The 14,809-nt window shown below is 43.0% G+C and overlaps 1 protein-coding gene across 2 annotated transcripts in view; it reads right to left on the reverse strand.

Moving 5' to 3' along the window:
• The window catches only part of LOC126355753 (arylsulfatase B), a 314,105-nt gene that overhangs the window by 71,219 nt on the left and 228,077 nt on the right, over positions 1 to 14,809 (reverse strand). For both annotated transcript variants that reach the window (XM_050006145.1, XM_050006143.1), the window contains exons 4-5: positions 6,796 to 6,955; positions 672 to 898 (exon numbers count right to left, since the gene is read on the reverse strand). In XM_050006145.1, coding sequence (XP_049862102.1) covers positions 672 to 898; positions 6,796 to 6,955 — 387 coding nt within the window. The remainder of the gene's footprint in view (positions 1 to 671; positions 899 to 6,795; positions 6,956 to 14,809) is intronic.

Consider the following 14,809-nt stretch of genomic DNA (forward strand, 5'->3'; position numbering starts at 1 on the left):
CGTAACTAATGAGGAAGTATTTAATGGGATTGGGGAGAAGAGGAGTTTGTGGCACAATTTGAGAAGAAGAAAGGATCGGTTGGTAGGACATGTTCTGAGGCATCAAGGGATCACCAATATAGTACTGGAGGACAGCGTGGAGGGTAAAAACCGTAGAGGGAGACCAAGAGATGAATACAGTAAACAGATTCAGAAGGATGTAGGCTGCAGTACGTATTGGGAGACGAAGAAGCTTGCACAGGATAGAGTGGCATGGAGAGCTGCATCAAACCATTCTCAGGACTGAAGACCACAACAACAACATTCTTTAGGTTCCTGTACAAATTATACACTGTCCAATCACATTAATGGGACCATCTGTCAAGAGTCTAAATAACCACGTTTTGTAGAATGGACATGCAGGAAGAGAGTCACTGAGGTTTTGGATAGACCGACAGCGCTGTCGAACCATACCAGCTCCAGCCCGGTGACCACCTGTGGTAGGTTTCCCGGATGGGGATCCATGGCGCGAACAGCCTGTGTATATATTGGCTTTTCGAGCTGGCGGACAAGTTGCAGAGTTTAGACAACGGGATTAGTGGATGTTTCGTCGACCTTTCCCGGGAGCAAATCTGTCGGGGCGCAGTTTACAGGACACAGCACACGCCCGACAACAGTTCGAGTGGGCGCACCTGTTCGACGGCGGTGTGGTCGTTGTAGTCGTGGTGTCCCGTCCAGAAGCCGAGGTGGGACTCGAAGCCGCGGTAGGTGGGCGTGTAGACGCGCCGGTAGTGTCCCAGGTGCCACTTGCCCACCATATGCGTGCGGTAGCCCAGCCCCTGCAGGTACTGCGGCAGCAGGCGCTCCGACAGCGGCAGCCCGCGCGGCTCCGCGCCGAACAGCACCGTGTGCTGCATGCCTGCAACACACGGCGCGCGTCAGCTTCCACGGGACCAGGTTCCTCGACTCTTGGCATGCTTATTTCGTTTCAAACTGGGTTCCAGATCTTGTACTCTATCGAGATATTTAAGACAGAAATGTACGTTGTATACATCATTGTAAGGGGATCATTTCAAAAGTTCTGCATACAGTACGACAGAACTGAAGAAACTTAATTTATTTTACAAAATATCTTAACAGGGTCAGATGGAAAACTGGTTCTAAGCACAGAAGGGAAAGCAGAAAGGTGGAAGGAGTATATAGAGGGTCTGTACAAGGGCGATGTACTTGATGATAATATTATGGAAATTGAACAGGATGTAGATGACGATAAAATGGGAGGTATGGAACTATGTGAAGAGTTTGACGGAGCACTGAAAAACCCTAGTCGAAACAAGGCCTCGGGAGTAGACAACATTCCTTTAGAAATACTGGCAACCTTGGGAGAGCCAGCCTTGACAAAACTCTACCATCTGGTGAGCAAAATGTATGAGACTGGCGAAATACCCTCAGAACCCAAAGAAGAATGTAATAATTACAGTCCCAAAGAAAGCAAGTGTTGAGAAATGTGAAAATTACCGAATAATCAGTTTTATAAGCCATGGCTGCAAAATACTAAAACGAATACTTTACAGACGAATGGAAAAACTGGTAGAAGCCGCCCTTGGCGAAGATCAGTTTGAATTCCGTAGAAATGTTGGAACACGTGAGGCAATACTGACTTTACCAGTTATCTTAGAAGAAAGATTAAGGAAACGCAAACCTACGTTTCTAGCATTTGTAGATTTAGAAAAACATTTTGACAATGTTTACTGGAATACTCTCTTTCAAATTCTGAAAGTGGCAGGGCTAAAACACAGGGAGCGAAAGACTATATACAATTTGTACAGAAACCAGATGGCAGTTATTAGAGTCGAGGGCCATGAATGGGAAGCAGTGGTTGGGAAGGGAGTGAGACAGGGCTCTAGCCTATCCCCGATATTATTCAATCTGTATATTGAGCAAGCAGTAAAGGAAACAAAAACAAAAATTCAGAGTAGGTATTAAAATCCATGGCGAAGAAATAAAAACTTTGAGGTTCGCCGATGACATTGTAATTCTGTCAGTGACAGCAAAGGACTTGGAAGAGCAGTTGAAAGGAATGGATAGTGTATTGAAAAGAGGATATAAGATAAACATCAACAAAAGCAAAACGAGGATAATGGAATGTAGTCAAATTAATTCAGGTGATGCTGTGGGAATTAGATTAGGAAATGAGACGCTTAAAGTAGTAAAGGAGTTTTGCTATTTGGGAAGCAAAATAACTGATGATGGTCTAAGTAGAGAGGATATAAAATGTAGACTGGCAATGGCAAGGAAAGCGTTTCTGAAGAAGAGAAATTTGTTAACATCGAGTATAGATTTAAGTGTCAGGAAGTCGTTTCTGAAAGTATTTGTATGGAGTGTAGCCATGTATGGAAGTGAAACATGGACGATAAATAGTTTAAACAAGAAGAGAATAAAAGCGTTTGAAATGTGGTGCTACAGAAGAATTCTGAAGATTAGATGGGTAGTCACATAACTAATAAGGAGGTATTGAATAGAATTGGGGAGAAGAGGAGTTTGTGGCACAACTTGACCAGAAGAAGGGACCGGTTGGTAGGACATGTTTGAGTCATCAAGGGATCACCAATTTAGTATTGGAGGGCAGCGTGGAGGGTAAAAATCGTTTAGGTAGACCAAGAGATGAATACACTAATCAGATTCAGAAAGCTGTAGGTTGCAGCACAGGATAGAGCAGCTTGGAGGGCTGCAACAAACTAGTCTCTGGACTGATGAACACAACAACAACAGTTAGTAGTGATTGCGATACAATGGACGAGCAGCTCATCACTACTGATCCTAACCGACGCTTGAAGGAAAGGAAGTACGATACTAACATGATTATAGCAGATATTGAAACGGATCATCACTCATCTCTTGGCATTTTTGGGCCGTTGTAAGCAAGTTGCTGAAGGCTGGTCGAAGGTGGACTGCTGGAATAGCCGCAGTCTCTTCCGAAATGCAGATGCTTGCCAAGTGAGCAGGTTGCGCTGTTGCATTTGACAACGAGCGGCAGCTGTGCAGTGTCCTCAATACGTTGCAAGTGCAATTCGTGGTGATAACAGTGCTCTGTGCATTATGTCGGAGCCAAGTGAATTCAGAAGAGGAGAAATTGTTGGTGCTCTTATCGTGGGTGCTTTCGTAGCCAACGTATCCAAAGTGTTTCGTGTTTCAAGAGACACCGTATTGAACATGTATACCACATGCAACGAAAGTGGAAAAACAGTGAATAAAACAACCATTTTGTTCTACTTTCCTCTTTTGAAAGTTCCGTAATTCCAATGGTATCTAATAAGTGATTTCGCGTAATACATTAAATCTCATAAAATTTACTATGGCATTTGGTTACTAGTAGGTCATGCTTGTCCAAAGTATGTTCGCAGTATTTTGCATTTACAAATGAAGCCATAACTAAGAAAATTTAGGATAGCATTGTTACTTTTCAGTATTTTGTATAATATGATGTATAGCCTATGTAAAAGTCTTTTCTATTGTATACCCCAGTTTCAGCATAAAATAAGCAAGGTTTTGTGTATAGTTACTCTTAAAACTGTTAAACTTTTAATTGTTAATTTAATAAATATACATTGTAGTTTTTTTTTTGACTTGATTGTTAACAAACGTATAAATAGGTGGAGCACAATACTCAAGAATGTACAGTTGGAGACAGTTTTGAGACGCAACCACTGTGTCGCACATTTGAGCAATAATGTAATTGTTGTAATACAATATTATGATTATATATCCTGATATGTGGAGTAGGCTCCCACTAAGAAGAAATAAATAAACCACTATAAAAACGACTTGGTACCTGGATTATGGCCGGCCGGAATGGCCGTGCGGTTCTAGGCGCTCCAGTATGGAACCGAGCGACCGCTTTGGTCGCAGGTTCGAATCCTGCCTCGGGCATGGATGTGTGTGATGTCCTTAGGTTAGGTTTAATTAAATGTTCTAGGCGACTGATGACCTCAGAAGTTAAGTCGCATAGTGCTCAGAGCCATTTGAACCATTTTGAACCTGGATTATTTCATGGAATTCACGTAGCGTGATCCAGTTGGCAGATGAAATGGACCGAGGCAACGACTGCTTCAGCAGCAGCAGCAGCTGGAAGCAGATTACTCCGAGTTTTATCGAACTATGATATGTATAAGAAATCAACTGAACTAAAGAAGTGTCACTGCAGAACTAATTACTACAGTGTAATGTTTTGGAAACTGTCCTAGCACTAAACATTTGCATTTGTCTGGAAGTAATTCCTTGAGTGTTGGAGGCCAATGTGATCAGTAGGAAACACCCCCATGACCACACGTTTCTTGATGTCTATGGAACACAAGAATAAAAACCAATTTTTGAGGTTTTTTGTTTAAATCAAATAATGTCTTTTAGATGTTGAAAATTTTCGCGCCAGCAAAATTTCAATGTCTTCACCATGTGTTGTGTACATAGTTCCGCGTAGTCAGCGCGTACACAACTTCCCCACTAGAGCGCGCCCCGCTAAGCACAACAGCGCAAACGCAGCGCTCGTCCATCTCCGCACTACGAGATGGCGCTGTCTTAGAGATGGACCAAATTCTGCTTCTGCCGAACCGCGTGTTAATACGTCACGCAGCCCTTGAGATTGCTGCTAACGTAGAACCTTTTCTCCTCGCGGGTCACAATCGTGCAGTGGTACATGAACGTGCGAGGTATTATAACGAGTGTACAGACCTCCGATTAGTCAGCCTACATTAGTCGGCATTAGTGTGCATTTGTCTGCCCGCGCCTAATAAGATTACCATATTCCTGTACATAGCCATGAACATAAATGAATAGACACTTTGTCAAGTATCAGAGATGTATGTGGCAATAAGATTAATGTACCAATACCAAAGGAACTTCAGATTGTCAATTGAAAACAGCATCCAGAATCAAGTTACGTAATATCTATGATTTTTATTATTTTAATAAATGTGTGTGAAAATTAATTAAGTTCTGTTTAAAGTTGGTCACCGTCAATATGCTACTCTAAGCGTGCAAATGGCAATAATCTGATAGTGTGTGTACCGAAGGTCTTACAGTGTGCACACCACACCATATCACAATTAGTTTCGTTACAACAGATGAATCACAACACGGACATAAGTGTTTATTGGCTGATGATGGATGGCGGTCATTGAAGAGGACTGCAACGATAAATAAGAGAATGACAGCTGCAAAAGTCACTGCAAAACTGAATGTCACACTCGCAAATGCTGTCAGCACCAAAACAACACAAAGGAAGGCCCCTAAGCTGGAAATTTCAGGGCGAGCTGTAATTCCAGAACCACAGTTTAGTGATGGAAATGCCCATAACAGGAAAACGTGACACCGAAGCCATAAACGTACACTATGGGCCAATGCAAGAAAGTAATTCGGTTGAATGCGTCTTGTTCACACTTTTTCCAACTTCTGGCAGCGTTTACGTCCCAGAAGTGAAGCATGGCGGGAGTTCGGTGATGCTTTGGGCATTCATATCGTGGTATACTCTGCAAGACCGTATTACTGCCAAAGATTATGTGATTATTCTGAGTGCTCAGACTCATCCCATAGTATGGTGTTTGTTCCTCAGTGGTAATGCTTTGTACCAAGACGACAGTCCCCTGTTTATACAGTTCGCATTTATCAGGAGCACGAGGATGAATCGTCATATCTCCCCTGGCCGTCACAGTAACAATTTGTCAATATTATGAAGCTTTTGTTGTCTACTTTGGAGATCACTGTTCACCTCCATCATCTTTATCTGAACTTGCCACCATTTTATAGGAAGAATGGTGTAAGAGTTCTTAAAAACCATACAGGATCAGTATTTATCTTTTCCGAGACGATTAGAAGCTGTTTTGAATGCCAACGGGTTTCCTACGCCCTTTTAGCCTGGGTAATGTGTTGTGTTTCTGATGTTTCCTTATTTTTGTCCAATCAGTGTAGGTAAAAGCATAATTACACGTTTTTTGAAGACAGATTTTTAACAAATAGCGTGATAAGTGAAGTAGACATTTTTGGGTTATCAGTTTACACTACATATTAAGTTTAATCATTAGCGACACAGATAAATGAAAATACCCTATAAACACTATTAAAAACTACACGTTTTCCCTGTACTATTAATAAAATTAAAGCTTATTGAGTGAGGTGGCATCTCATATTCATCAGTGTGTACAAACACTTCGATCTTTTACAGCCAAATTTGGGGCACGAAAGCAAGATATTATTTACATTAGCTTCTGACTCAGAATCACATTCACATGCAGGAGAACCGTAAATGTTGATTCTCTGCAGACGTAGAGGAAAAGAGACGTGGTTAAACCGAAGTCGAATGATGGTGGAAATCGTTGGTCCGTTAAAATGAGCCACTTTAAATCGAGGACAGTCCCTATACGTGCAACTCAGATCGCTAAAACTTCTACTTCCTCACGCTGCTAATGAATAATGTGCCTACAACCGTGCAGCCACCACGGCCGGCCGTGCCCAGTGCCTTGTTGACAACTAGGGTCCATGAATTCGTAAAATCGGCGCTGCAGTCGAATCTTACCACCAGCTCTTACCAACTGAAATAGGGACTCATCTGACCTGGCCGCGGTTTTCCAGTCATCTAGGATCCAAATGATACGGTCAGGTGGCCAGAAGTGGCAACCGAGTGGCAGATGGACGTCGCTTCACTGGCATGATGTACTTCAACGGTACCAGTTCTACACTACACACAGCGCTCCAAAGCGACCAGTATACTCATTTAAGGGGGTAAGTAATATTTTGCACGAAGTGCTTGGATGCGCGACTCACCTGTGTGGATGGGGTGTTTGCCGGTCATGAGCGCGCTGCGCGACGGCGTGCAGATGGCCGTGACGTAGTAGCGGTTCAGGATGACCCCGGCGTACGCCAGCGCGTCGATGTTCGGCGTCGGGATCTGGTTCGAACCGTGGAAGCCCACGTCATTGAACCCCTGTCAAGGAAAGATTTCTTTGTAGCACAAAACACTGTTATTATAGTAACGTATTCCTTAAAGCACACAAAAAACAGAACACTGTCACTTTTTAAGTAACGGACTGACAGCACCAAAGAGTGGAATTGGTCACTACAATTTTTGATGCAGTTGTCTCTATCATTTAAATAAAGATAATGGAAAATATATTGCTCACAGGCCTAATTATCAGCTTGTAATAGTGGAATACTTGGTAAGAACCTCACCTTCTAAATACAGATAGCTTAAAAATCGTGTATTACAAATCAGTGAATTGGTTTTGGAAATACATTATTCAGTAGAATAAAAATGATGTATTTTATATTTAGTGGAAGAAAATTGAAAAAAGAAATCGGTAACATATTGTGGAGAACAAGCTACAAAACGATTTGTGATGTACTTCTACTTTGATGAGCCAAAACATTACGAGCACCTACTTAAGAGTGTGTTGGTCCACCTCTGGAAAGCAATTCAGCAGTGATTCTGTGTGCCATGGATTACACAAGTACTTGATATCTTTGCAGAGGCTTGTGCCACCAGATGCCTACGCACAGGTCACGCACTTCCCGTAATTTACGGGCGTTTGGCTTACCAGCGCGGTGGTGGCGCCCGATAGCGTCCCAGTTGGGTTTCATCGGATTCATATAAGCAGAATTTGATGGCCAAGATGTCAACGTGAGTTCACTATCTCGCTTTTAAAACCACTGCAGCACGATTTTGTCCTTGTAATAGGGACAATTATCCTGCTGGAAGAAGCCGCCGCTCTTGGGAAGGACATCGAGCACAATGTTACGTCTGCTACAGACGGCCCCTGCCAGGCAGACTACACTCAAGACACTCCTGTGTACCATATAACATACACAAGCACTTGCAGGCGCAACCAAGAGGAAAACAATTCTTCAAAACTAACTTGCTAGAGACTAATGCGAACCTTTTTTTGCAGAGGTCGCCTCAGAGACACAGGGAAAGTTGGAGTACTCCGCCGACCTCCACCAGTTTTATAAGGCCAGTGCAGCAGCAGTACAGCTAGTTCCTCGCAGAGCTAGGACCAGCTCCGACGGACATCACCGACGATCTTGATGAATAGTCGTCTACATGTTATTTGTTTTCTTTGTGTGAATATAGTGATTGTTCGAGAAGTGTAGTTCAGTTTCAATAAACGACATTATACTGAGTGTTCTACAATACTGAGTATTCTTCACACAAGGTGTTACAGGTGGTCAGTAATAATGTTCATGTAGTTCGCAGTTGTCATGGTGACTTCGTTTAGTACTGCAGGCCTCGTGGAAGCCCACGTGAATATCCCTTTTCTAGCCGCCGTTGGCCCGGATGACAGCGTATCTGGACATAACCATCGACCTTGTTTAACAATAAACGGGATTCATCCAACCAAGCAACACAGTCCCATTTATCCGCGGTCCAATTTCGATGATCCCTTGCCCACTGTAATCATAAGTGACCATGTTGCTGGGTCAACATGGGAACGTGTAGACGTCCTCTGCTGCGGAACACCATCTTCAGCACAGTGCGCTGAACAGCGTGCTCTAAAACACCGTGCCTGCTCCAGCACTGCGCTCCGTCGTCAGACCAGCCACGGATCGCCGCCTATCCTGCTTTAGAGAGCGGGCATGCCTCCGAACCGCATGTCCCGTCATGAGGTATGGACGTCCAACTCCTTGAGGCCTCCTCGTGGTTTCTTCAACGTATTTACGTAGATGCTCACGACAGTGGCACACGAACAGCCGATCAGCTTCGTCGTTTCCGAGATGCTCACTTCCAGTCTCTGTACCACGACAATCTGGATTTTGTCAAAGTCTCTTAAGTCTGCGGCTTTCCGCATTTGCACCACTTATCGTCGCTAGAATGATCGCCCGTTCGTCTCTGCTCCGTGGACATACTTCTGTTACCGCGTCACGTACCTTGAGCGCCAGCCGGCCGTGGTGGCCGAGCGGTTCTAGGCGCGTCAGTTCGGAACCGCTCCTGCTGCTACGGTCTCAGGTTCGAATCCTGCCTCGGGCATGGATGTGTGTGCTATCCTTCGGTTAGTTAGGTTTAAGTAGTTCTAAGTTTAGGGGACTGATGACCGCAGATGTTAAGACCCATAGTGCTCAGAGCCATTTGAACCTTGAGCGCCACCAGGCAGCATACAAACTCGCGGTGGACAGTGGTCATAGCGTTTTCTAGCATCGGTGTAAGGATGTGCTATCAAATTATTTGCATAGATAGCAGTAGTCAGGCTATGGGGCTTCCGGCTCTCTGTTTATAAGCTTAGTGCCGCACGTTCCTTATTACCATCTCCGTGACATCAGTCGCCTGGGTTGTCTAGATGCAAGGGCAGGACTGCGAGAGTGACGACGGCAGGATGAGAGTCGCAGCACACACACACACACACACACACACACACACACACACACACACACAAATTTTTGTTCTCCGCATCGCAGCCCAGAATTGTATCACAATGACGAATAAAAATCAGCCAGTCAGTACGAAAACTGTAGCCGCCGTCTTGTTCTAGTAGTTTGATCTCTGTACCCAGAGTGGCCGTCTTGCTCTCAAAACCGTTTTGTGACAACATTATTGTTGCAAGTGGACTGCCAAGAACAATTAGAGAATGGATGGTCTGTAATGTTAAAGGAGGAAATTTGTGATGCATTTAATAGTTATCTGTGTGCATCTCTGCCAGACACAATATCAAGGCGATGAAATACTGAGCTGTGCTTGGGAGAATAAAATGTGTGTGTCTCTATGTGTGTTCCTGCGTGCGTGTATGTTGATGCATTCGCCAGCTGTCTTCCTGCCGCTACACTCACCGCACTCCTACTTTACGTAGGCAACCAGGGCGTGTGCACGGCGGCAGTACTAACGAGGAACGGCACTAAGCACATAAAGACATACCACTCATAGCTTTTTTTATAACATCTTTTCTCATTACACTGTGTGAGTGAATTTTATTTGTTGTTTTCAAGTTAATTGTAACGTGAAACTGTAATTTTTAACATTCAATTGTGAGTCTAATTATTTTATTCAAATTTAATGTAGTTTGTGACTTTTAAAATGCGTTACTAAACACTGATCAAATGATTTTTTAAAAGTAATATCCGCTGTAATACACGTAAATGATAATAAGTAATATATTTTTAGAATGAATTTTCACTCTGCAGAGCAGTGTGCTATCTCCCTGGCAGATGAAAACTGTGTGCTGGATTAGGAGACGTACCTGGAACCTATGCCTTTCTCGGAAAAATTCTTTACCGATTGAGCTATTTAGGCATGACTTACGCCACTACTACCGCCAAAGATTCCGGGCTGTGTCGCGGTCCAACACATTTTTAATTCCCTGGATAGTTCAGAGTTATATTTTCCAAAATACACTAGCGATTCCTTTAGTACCGCCAGTGGTGTAATAGGTAGTTCTGTTGAAACAGGTAGTACTAGAAGTCACCGGTATATTATTAGTAGTGGTAGAAGGAGGCAGTCAGTTTGTACAAATCTCAGTATGTGAACGGTGTGTACACTAATAATGAGTAAATGCAATACATTACTGAAATAAATCTGGGGCTCTATTTTTTGAAGAAAAAAATTCCAAAGAAGAGCATTTGCAGCAACAAAAAATCTGCATAAACGAACTAAAGAAATAAAAAACATTTAACAACTATTAATTTATCTAAGAGGGCTGTTGGAGAGTAATGTCTCCGAATTTTTTATGTGAAAGCTCATGAAGCTTTTTAAATATAACAAACGTTAACATTCTACATCCTTCTTCTTCATGGCTACATATCTGCAGTCCTCTGCCGCTAAAAGGCAGAGTGTGATAATGCTGTGTGTAAAGTAATTGTGTCGGTGTGTGAAAAGCAACATGCTGTACTAGAGTTTTGAATTCGAATTCTAAGACTCGCCCACACGTGGAGCGCCCTCTGATTTTGCCAGATGCTACAATCCGATGCCATGGGTTCACTGTCATCGATCATCCTCCATACAGTCCAGACTTGGCCCCATCCGATTTTCAGTCGGACATTGTGGCCGAGCGGTTCTAGGCGCTTCAGTCTGGAACCGTTACGGTCGCAGGTTCGAATCCTCCCTTGGGCATGGATGTGTGTGATGTCCTTAGTCTAGTTAGGTTTAAGTAGTTCTAAGTTCTAGGTGACTGATGACCTCAGATGTTAAGTCCCATAGTGCTCAGAGCCATTTGAACCATTCTTCGATTTTCATCTGTTTCTGGAACTTAAAGAAAACCTTCGAGAACTTTACTTTGGTAATGATGAAGCGGTGCAAGTAGAGGTGAGATTGTGGCTTCGGCAACAAAGTCAGACATTTTATAGTGATGGTATCAACAAACTCGTCTCTCGTTGTATTTGTTGCAAGTGTGACTATGTTGAGAAATAAATATGTAGAAACGAAGAATAAAGATGTAGAATGTTAGTAACGTTTGTCTTATGTAAAAAGGCTTTAAGAGTTTTCACATAACAAATTCGGAGCCGTTACTTCCCAGCGCGCATACAAGCTAAGCACTGAGATAAATATGTCTTTTAGTTCATATTCTTATATTCTGGAAAAAAAACCGCCTTGCACCACATGCAACATGACACATTTTGCCAAGTGAGCTAAGATGTGCATATTGGATTTGTAAAACTACTAACTCAGTTACGTGAGTTTTATTGCGAGATTAAGAGGTGGGAAGTTACAAGCTGAATTATCGTTGGGGAATATCATCCCAATGCTCAAATCGTCCATTTATGCAGATTTTTTGTTCAAGGACTCCGTTTATACATCTTCAAAGAAAGTTTTGAATTAAAAGCCTCTTCGACGTCACTGTCGTTCGAAACGTGACATTTACTCAGTTTCAGAAAGGAAATGCATGGAAGCAAGCATAATCTTTCTAAGGAACCATTCTTAAATTAAAAACCTGTTAAATCAGAGACAGGCAGTGTAAATATGTAAGGTGTGTGAAAGTTACAAGTCAGTTGAATCATTCATTGCCGCTGAAATGCAACTCAATTCTTCTTACACATACATAGATAAAAATTTCTGAAAGGATCCGATTAAGATTCACTCTTAACTAATTCGTTGAGAAACTGCAGTGAATGGAAACAGACAAAACAGAAATGGACTGGAACGTGTCATCAAGTACAAGAACTTTGATGTTTTACCATTAGAAGTAAAGCAAAGAGAGTCAATTCAAAAGAATATTTGTGCCCTCACCTTGAAATCTGAATGGATAAAGAAATAAAAAATTGGAAAACGTAAACTATGTGAGAAACGAAAATTCCATGCTGAAGAATCTTTAAAAAAATCTTGGAAATAAGTCACGGCCAGCAAAAAGCAAACAAAAGTACGTAATTCACTAAGTGATAAAAGTACCAGAGTAATGTCACGTATGACGAATAGCAAGGAAACATAAAAATTGATAAAAGAATCAAATGATCGTAGTTACATTAAATGCGCGCTATACTGATTACTTAACGCTGCCAACAGCCTCCGTTATTGTCATCAATTCCAGGTTATCTCTCCAAGATTCAGTTGTCACGAAAGTTGTGGAAATACACCTAGCGAAAGGACTGTTAATCACACTGACAGCTGTTAGCTCGATAGACCCTGAGACTCGTCACTCTCCTTAATTCATACGCAAAAGGGAAACATCGTAACGTGGTTACGTCATTTGAGGACAGGAATCGACTTTCACAACAGAACAGCACTCTTTCACACTCACTCCGTTTTCGTGCAAGGCATTGTGTTTGTCTTACAAAAAGGTTCCAAAAAAGCTTTGCCATCGTTAACATGTTTTTAATTGTATTCTTTTTGTCTTCTCGTATGCCACCAAACCTAAAGTACTGCCATTAAAATAGCTACACCACGAAGATGACGTGCTACAGACGCGAAATTTAACCGACAGGAAGAAGATCCTGTGATACACAAATGATTAGCTTCTCAGAGCATTCACGCAAGGCTGGCGCCGGTGGCGACACCTACAACGTGCTGACATGAGGAAAGTATCCAACCGATTTCTCATACAAGAACAGCAGATGACCGGCGATGCCTGGTGAAACGTTGTTGTGATGCCCCGCGTAAGGAGGAGAAATGCGTACCATCACGTTTCCGACTTTGATGAAGGTCGAATATTAGCCTATCGCGATTGCGGTTTATCGTATCGAGACATTGCTGTTCGAGTTGGTCGTGATACAATGACTGTTAGCAGAATATGGAATAGGTGGGTTCAGAAGGGTAGTACGGAACGCCGTGCTGGATCCCAACGGCCTCGAATCACTAGCAGACGAGTGCACAGGCATCTTATCCTCATGGCTGTAACGGATCATGCAGCCACGTCTCGAACCCTGAGTCAACAGATGGGGACGTTTGCAAGACGACAACCATCTGCACGAACAGTTCGACGACGTTTGCAGCACCGTGGACTGTCAGATCGGAGACCATGGCTGCGGTTACCCTTGACGCTGCATCACAGACAGGAGCGCCTGCGATGGTGTACTCAACGACGAAGCTGGGTGCACGAATGGTAAAACATCATTTTTTCGTATGAATCCAACTTCTGTTTACAGCATCATGATGGTCGCATCCGTGTTTGGCGACATCGCGGTGAACGCACATTGAAAACGTGTATTCGTCATCGCCATACTGGCGTATCACCCGGCGTGATGGTATGGAGTGCCATTGGTTACACGTCTCGGTCACCTCTTGTTAGCATTGACGGCACTTTGAACAGTGGACGTTACATTTGAGATGTGTTACGACCCTTGGCTCTACACTTCATTCGATCCCTGCGAAACCCTACATTTCATGTTGCAGGTCCTGTACGGGCCTTTCTGGATACAGAAAATGTTCGACTGCTGCCCTCGCCAGCACATTCTCCAGATCTCTCACCAATTGAAAACGTCTGGTCAATGGTGGCCGAGCAACTGGCTCGTCACAACAAGCCAGTCACTACTCTTGGTAAACTGTGGTATCTTGTTGAAGCTGCATGGGCAGCTGTACCTGTACACGCCATCCAAGCTCTGTTTGAGTAAATGCCCAGGCGTATCAAGGCCGTTATTACCGCCAGAGGTGGTTGTTCTAGGTACTGATTTCTCCGTATCTATGCACCCAAATTGCGTGAAAATGTAATCACATGACAGTTATATATAATATATTTGTCCAATGAATACCCGTTTATCATCTGTATTTGTTCTTGGTGTAGCAATTTTAGTAGCCAGTAGTGTACTGTATGCCTTTCACAGTATACGGTTCTCTGTAATTTTTTCTGTTTATGTTGTTAAATTACTAGTTTGCAGCTTAAAAAAAGATAAGAATAACGCCACGTTTTCATTTTGCGATAGGAGATACAAAAAATATTGTCAAAATTTCAATACTGACAAGCGCCTCTTCATTTGTAATAGAGGTAGATTGAAGTAAAAAAGGCGTGTAATTTTTACTCCAAATTTTAAAACCGGTGTTTGGCCGACTCAGTGATTTGCAGATGAGAAGCTGTAGTGAAAAAATTGGAAGAGAAGCAGGCTCCATCCAGCATGACAACACATCCTTGATGGCTATAGAAAACACACATTGTTTTGTTAGGCAGACTGATCGATCAGAATGTTCTCGATATCTAAGCCGACTGTAAAAGAAGGACCAATAAAAATTAAGAAGCAGTCCTATGTCATGGGCTGCTTACGAGTATTAGGCCGACAAGCGGTTGCACAGGCCTTCTTACGGTTGCTCATTGTCTGATACTGGACGGCTAGAGAGTAGGTATCAAGTGAGATTTGATACTCGAACCCTCAGATGAGCTAAGGGGCTGGTGGCGTATGACGCTGGTGTGGGCAGGAAAGACACAACTCCGGAAGG

This window comes from Schistocerca gregaria, chromosome 3 (assembly GCF_023897955.1).
Source record: "Schistocerca gregaria isolate iqSchGreg1 chromosome 3, iqSchGreg1.2, whole genome shotgun sequence".
Lineage (NCBI taxonomy): Eukaryota > Metazoa > Arthropoda > Insecta > Orthoptera > Acrididae > Schistocerca > Schistocerca gregaria.